At 35.5% G+C, this 6845-nt stretch overlaps 1 protein-coding gene across 1 annotated transcript; it reads left to right on the top strand.

Moving 5' to 3' along the window:
• Positions 1–862: 862 nt before the first annotated feature.
• On the top strand, positions 863–2137 carry LOC18423393 (transcription factor HEC2). The gene has a single exon (XM_006827995.4). The coding sequence runs from the start codon at positions 1295–1297 to the stop codon at positions 1967–1969; it is 675 nt and encodes a 224-aa protein (XP_006828058.2). The 5' UTR covers positions 863–1294; the 3' UTR covers positions 1970–2137.
• The last annotated feature ends 4708 nt before the right edge of the window (positions 2138–6845 follow it).

Here is a 6845-nt window from a genome sequence, read left to right as displayed (position 1 = left end):
GGTCCTTCATTTAAGGTGTCTTCCAATATATATATAAAAAAAAAAAGCCGTTTATGATGGAATTTTGAGGTGCACCTCAATTCTAGAACTTAGGTGTCAAACTAGTATTAACTTTTTCCTATGAAAAAACTGCAGCAAAAATATGATTAGAAACATGGACTCTCTTTTGGTAAATTTTTAAGTACCCTCATTTTGACCAAATCTTGCACCAAAGAAAGTTCCCTAGCTTTACAGAGAGACACTCCCGAAAGATTCTTGACCATCATTTACATGTTAGTATTTCTATTTCCATGGGAGCAACAATATCTCCACTTATCTTCCCTTGCTACAGAGGATAAGACGCAACAAACACTTAAAAAACTTCTCACTCTCAAAAAAAATGAAAACAAAAAGTGCAGTTTGTTATCTGAAGTACAGTGTACATACCCCTGAACTGCAAAAAAGAAAACAAACGAGCGAGAATAATAGAAGCACGTAATGTCTAAAGTTTGGAAATGGGTTTTGGATCCACGTCTCCCATCAAAGTTATTGAACCATTACGCAGCTGCTACAAACTAATTAACGGTGGAGATGAACTAACATCCGTTGTTCACGATAAAGAACAGGAGGTGGATGCCGGTTGTGTACCATATATTATACACCGGCTGTGTATGGTATGCTTACCCATCTTTTGTAAGTGTTGAAAGGGTTAAAAGGTTGCATTATCTGATGTAGAGAGAGAATAAGAGATAGAGAAAGAGAGAGGTGGCAGGAAAGTTTAGAGAGAGAGAGAATTGGAGAGAGAGAGGTGGCAGGTTGGCTTTAGGTCAGGGTCTGAACTTGGTCATGTGGGGGTGGGGTTTCCCCTGAAAACTTTAAAAACCCACCCTATCCATCCATCCTCTTACACATACAACCGCACTCTTTAACTCTTTTCCCCTCGTTTTAAATAAATATTGTGCTATCCGGACCCACCGAAAATTCACCGGCTATATCATAGGGTGGGAAAACCAATTTTTATTATATTCTTCCTGTGGGAATCTCTAGTGATAGATTTTTGCAGTTATTAATATTATTATACACATATATAGTCTTTCTCCCCCCACTAAATTGGTAGTCGGTTCCCGATAATTCTTAGCCTGCGCCCTTTTATTCCTTTCCACATTGCTTTTTCTCTGCACCCTCTGTGACCTTCTCACCCTCACTTCCTTGCCCATCCCTTCCCCCCCCTCTCTCTCTCTCTCTCTCTCTCTCTCTCTCTCTCTCTCTCTCCACTGAGGCCGCCTTCCTTTCAGCAAGCTCACCATCAGTAAGCATGGATATCGACTTAATAAAATCAATGACGGATGAGCAGATTGACATGATGATGCTTCAGATGGAAAAGATGCCGGAATTTTATGAGGGGTTTGCTGGAAACAACTTTTCCGGCAACAGTGCAATCACCTCTCCTCCTCCATCCACCTCACTTGTTGGCATCCCATCATCTGCACTCCCAATTCCATTCCCGTCTCATGTTCCGACCACTCTGAATTCTCAGGCCGTAGGCATGGACCTTATGGCGAACCTTAGGCGCAACAATTCCACGGCTGCAATGAGAGAGATGATATTCAGAGTGGCAGCCATGCAGCCCATACACATTGATCCCGAATCTGTGAAACCACCAAAGAGAAGGAATGTGAAGATTTCAAAGGACCCGCAGAGCGTCGCGGCCAGGCATCGTCGGGAGAGAATTAGCGAGAGGATTAGGATTTTACAGAGGTTGGTGCCTGGTGGTACAAAGATGGACACTGCATCCATGCTTGATGAAGCCATACACTATGTTAAGTTCTTGAAAACACAGGTGCAATCACTAGAGAGAGCGGCAGCCACTGGAAATGGAACCGGGAGGCTAGCCTTTGCACCAGTACTCGGTCATGGTGTCTCTCTCCCCAAACCCTACCAAGTGGCTGAGACCTTTAGCCCTCCTCAGTTGCATGGGTATAATTCTTGACTCTGTGATGCTTTTCAGTAAATTCTTATCTGGGTGGGATTATACAGAAAAGTGTTTGAAAGTGTATTGTGTAAGAATGTTGAGGATCCTTTCTGTACTTCACTGCGAATTGTGGTGTTATTGTTGAAAGATTAAGAAGCATGCAGCGGAATCTGGTGCTCTCTTGCACTCCTAGTATCCAGGATTTTCATGTCCCACCCAATATATATATATATAAAATATAATCTACCGCTAAAATCTGGCTCTTGGTCTGTTGAGAAATAAACTTAAAAAAGAAGTGTACATAGATATTTTTCCTAAAATTTAACCATGCAAGCGTTTTCGACTCTGTTCACTGTTTTATACTCTCTCTGCATAAATTTTGCAATTGGGTGTCTGAATTGATCTCTAGTCTCTCTTTCTCTCGATGCAATCAAAGACGAAATTCCGTTTCTTCATGTTTACCTTTCTGCCGTTGTCTCTCACAATCACCCGTAAACGTAGTAGCGATATCAGCAATAGTGGAAGACTGTGATGGATGGTAGGGGCAACCGGGTTGCTTGGTTTTCCGTTTCATTATTTTGCATTTGTGTGTATTTCAAAAGAAGCGGCCAACGGACTGTCATAATGCATGGGAATGCCACGTGAAACTCTGACGACTCGTCGGTGCTCCCCTTTCTCCTCTTTCTTTCTTTTCTATATTTGCATGCATGTATGTGTACTTGAATTTTACAACAGGACATTGCACCGCACCACCGTAACCTTTCCCATTTGTCAAATACTGGATCTGAGGGTGCTAACGTGGCATCCTACGTTGCAAGATCTAAACATACATGTTCACCATAATAATTGTCAAAGCAAGATCTGAGGGTCCTGTGATCATGTTGGTCAAAGACTTTCATTTTTTTTTCTTTTATTTTAGAAGATTTTACATTTTCATTGTTTTCCTTTTTTTTTTTTTTTTTTTTGGTTCTTCGTGGGTCTGGGTCTTGCTATTGGGCCCTATGGGTTAGTTTGGACCCAGAACCACGGGCCTAATAATAAGAAGGACCATGTCTGAGTTCAAGCCGAGTAGACCCAATCCATCCAACCCAACTGAGGTTTTGTATTATTGCTACAGGACTATTTATTGTTGATACAAAGTGATCACAGTTAATTTTAGCTCAGGATGTGAAATCCAATCGTTAAAAGTGTATCACACTGGAAATTTCTATTTTACACTTTATGCCCAATAAATAATACATCCTCAACCACCCTATTTCAAATCTAATGATCAATAATAATTGTGACCTTTTATTATAAATAAATGGTCTCATCGTATACATATATATATATATATATATATATATATATATATATATATATATATATATATATATATATATATATATATATATATATATATATATATATATATATATATATATATATATATATATATATTTGGGGTATGATATCATGTCACTATATCATTATAATATAATGAAATCATGCTTCTAAAAAATCATATTTTTGGCATTTGTATGACCCCAAAACATGCATAAACTTTCTCTTCATCGTAATAATCAATCATCAAAAAAATAAAATTCAAGTTGCACCTTAGATATGGTCAAAATGAGTCCCCTACAACAACGAATCTAGATAATTCATGTGACAAATTTCAAGATCTAGACCTTTACAAGCTCAAAATCATTTTTTTCTTTTTTAACATTGTTTATCTATGATATTAAATCCATCTAAAAAAATTGGAAACGAAAAAAATTATTCTAAGGTCTAGATCTATGCATCTTATCAAAATGGACGATCTAGGTTAGCTAAGCTATAAAAACAATTTTTAGGTTATGTTTTCAATTTTTTTTTTTTGTGGTTGTTCATTGAAATGAAAATAGTGTATATTTAAAAACATGGGTCAAACAAACGCCCGTAGCGTAGGTTTTAAGATCGTTTCATTATATTATCGTACAACTGTTGCATTAAATCATTCCCATATATATATATATATATATATATATATATATATATATATATATATATATATATATATATATATATATATATGGGAAAAGATGGGATTAACCCACTAACTCTTATGAATATAAGAGCCCAACGGCTCAAAATGAATCTGGGTCGATCTGACTATCATGGATGTCCAAATGTTTAAATTTTATTTTAGCATATTCAAATCACTTGAAATTTTAGGTGCATGTTCTTCTCATCAATTCACACCTAATAAAAATATAAAACAAATTATTCGCAAAAAATAAAATGTCCAAATACTCCCCAAAACTTTTCAGGGGTATTTTGGTCAATTTATTTCATGTAAAATATTTTTTTGATATTTTTAGAAGATTCACATATTTTTGATAAACATGCGACTAAAATTTTAATTGATTTGGATTTGTCGAAAAAAAACCTGAAATTCAAACACTACCGGACATCTGTGATAATCAAATCGGCCCAGAACGTTGGGCTTATATGTTCATAAGAGCTAGTGGGCTAATCCCATATTTCGCTATATGGAAAAAGCTAGGATTAGCCCACTAGCGCATATGAACATATGAGCCCAACGACCCAGATTGAATCTGGGCCGATCTGATGATCACGGATGTCCAGTAGTGTTTGAATTTTAGTTTTTTTTTTTTACAATTTCAAATACCTTGAAATTTTAGGTGTGTGTTTTTGTCATCAATACGCACCTAATAAAAATATATAAAAAAAAATTATTCACCAAAAACAAAGACCAAAATAGCCCTCAAAGAATTTTGGCAGTATTTTGGTCAATTTATTTTACGTAAAATATTTTTTTGATATCTTTCAAAGATTCATCTATTTTTTATAAACACACATCTAAAATTTCAAGTGATTTGACTTTTAAAAAATAAAATAAAATTCAAGCACTACCAATCATCTGTGATCGTCAGATCGGCTCAGATTTAATCTGGGCCGTTGGGTTCATATGTTCATATTAGCTAGTGGGCTAATCCCAGCTTTTTTTATATTATATTGTATATATATATATATATATATATATATATATATATATATACGGTTGTATAGTAATATGATGCAACAACCCTAAGAAACCATGTTATGGCCATTTGTTTGATCCAAATTTTGAAATACACACTCCTTTCAAACAATATCAAAAAAAGATAAATTTAAAAACACAACCTAAAAAGTATTTTTTTAGCCCAATTAACATAGGCCATTCATTTTGATGAGATGCTTAGATCTAGGCCTTAGAATGAATTTTTCATTTCCAATTTTTTAGGATGGCTTTATTATTAATAGATGAACAATGTTAAAAAATAAAAAAATGATTTTGAGTTTATAAAGACTAAGATCTTGAAATTCACCAAATGAATGGCCTAGATTCATTTTTGGAGGAGACTCATTTTGACCATATCTAGGGTTTAAATTGAAATTTGTTTTTTTTAGATTGATTATTGAGATGAAGAGAGTGTGAGTTCAAAATTTTTGGTCGTACAAATAACAAACATGGTTTTCTAGAAGTGTCATTGTATTATACTATGATACAACCGTTGCATGAAATCATTGCTATATATATATAGGAAACATCTATGCAACACCTATGGGCGAGATGCTATAGTGATCTCACCCATAGCACCATTGCTATCCGTTTTCCTATGGTGGTGAGGATTTTTAGACTGCCACAGACATAGCATGTCCGTGACGATGGTCAAAAAATCCATGAAAACCACCACGGACCATGCGCTAACCAATTACACTAGGGCTCTTTTCCTGCTACATTTAGCTCTCAGATATTATTTTTCTTACTCATTCTTTTGTTCGATAAATTGTCGCTCTCCTTCCTCTCTTATTTCTCTTTTTCATTATCAGCAATATAAATTTTGCTCTCCTTCTGACTTAAATGCAAGAAGCATATTCTCTTCGTATAGTGGTGTTGGAACCACTTTGATCATGGTCTGGGAACTATATTATCACCGGGTCAGGTCCAAGTCAAGCACGACCCATACCCTGCCTAACCTAACCCATTCCTAACCCTAAGGACAATGTAGAGGTTATCATTTTAATTTTCAAACCGTAATAATACATTCTGTATATTAGACATAAACAAGAGATGGTGATGAATGTTGTGGCTCCCTCACAAAGATAATTTATGAGGTTAATCATTCTCATGAGTTCATGGTCGTGGATGATAGTATAGAGGATTAGGAAAAGACCATTGACTTTTGGTACAATGAGGTCATAATCACTCTTGTTCATCAAATTTCAAATCACGTGGTTTTAAGAGTGTCATTGACTATATTAAAATTTCAAAAAGAAATTCTCGAACTTGATGGCACAACCCAAGCCATGCACTTTGACATCTAATGGCTAGGAATAATTATGACTCCTTGTAATAAAGACCAAGGTTTTATAGTACTAAATCCCATTTTTTTTATTTGGTCCGACAGATCTGTAGACACCCTCCTCGAAATTCTGGCTAAGGGAATTTCTAAAATCCCGATTCAGAGTCCAAAGGACCACATAAACCTTAGTGAATTGTAGAACTCCTAAATCAAGTTAAAATGTCCTAAAACCTTTCAAAACCTATTCCAAGCCGTAATAGACCCTGAGAGCTTTCAATGGTCATAGAATTAGCTGAAGCTGACCTACATATGCACCATGCCGTGTTCTTTTTCGCATAGCCCAATAGGCCCAAGCACAGCTTGTTGACTCCAATAGCATGTTTTGAGTTTATAAAATCTCAAGAAAAGGGGGAAAAATAAAAAAAAAGGGATAATTCTAATTTTATTAGAATTAGGAGACTATAACCATTAATTTTCACCCTAACCCTAGCTCGAACCTATGTATACCTCATAAAAAATAGGCCAAAATGCCTATCAAATTCTCAAAATATCCATAAATAATA

Source organism: Amborella trichopoda, chromosome 4 (genome assembly GCF_054954075.1).
Source record: "Amborella trichopoda isolate Santa Cruz 75 chromosome 4, AtrichopodaSantaCruz75HAP2 v2.0, whole genome shotgun sequence".
NCBI lineage: Eukaryota > Viridiplantae > Streptophyta > Magnoliopsida > Amborellales > Amborellaceae > Amborella > Amborella trichopoda.
The sequence above is the reverse complement of the archived record's forward strand: the minus strand, read 5'-3'. Positions and strand labels throughout refer to the sequence as shown.

Coding starts and splice junctions, on each gene's coding strand:
- LOC18423393 (XM_006827995.4), top strand. CDS start 1,295: ATGGATATCGACTTAATAAAATCAATGACGGATGAGCAGATTGACATG.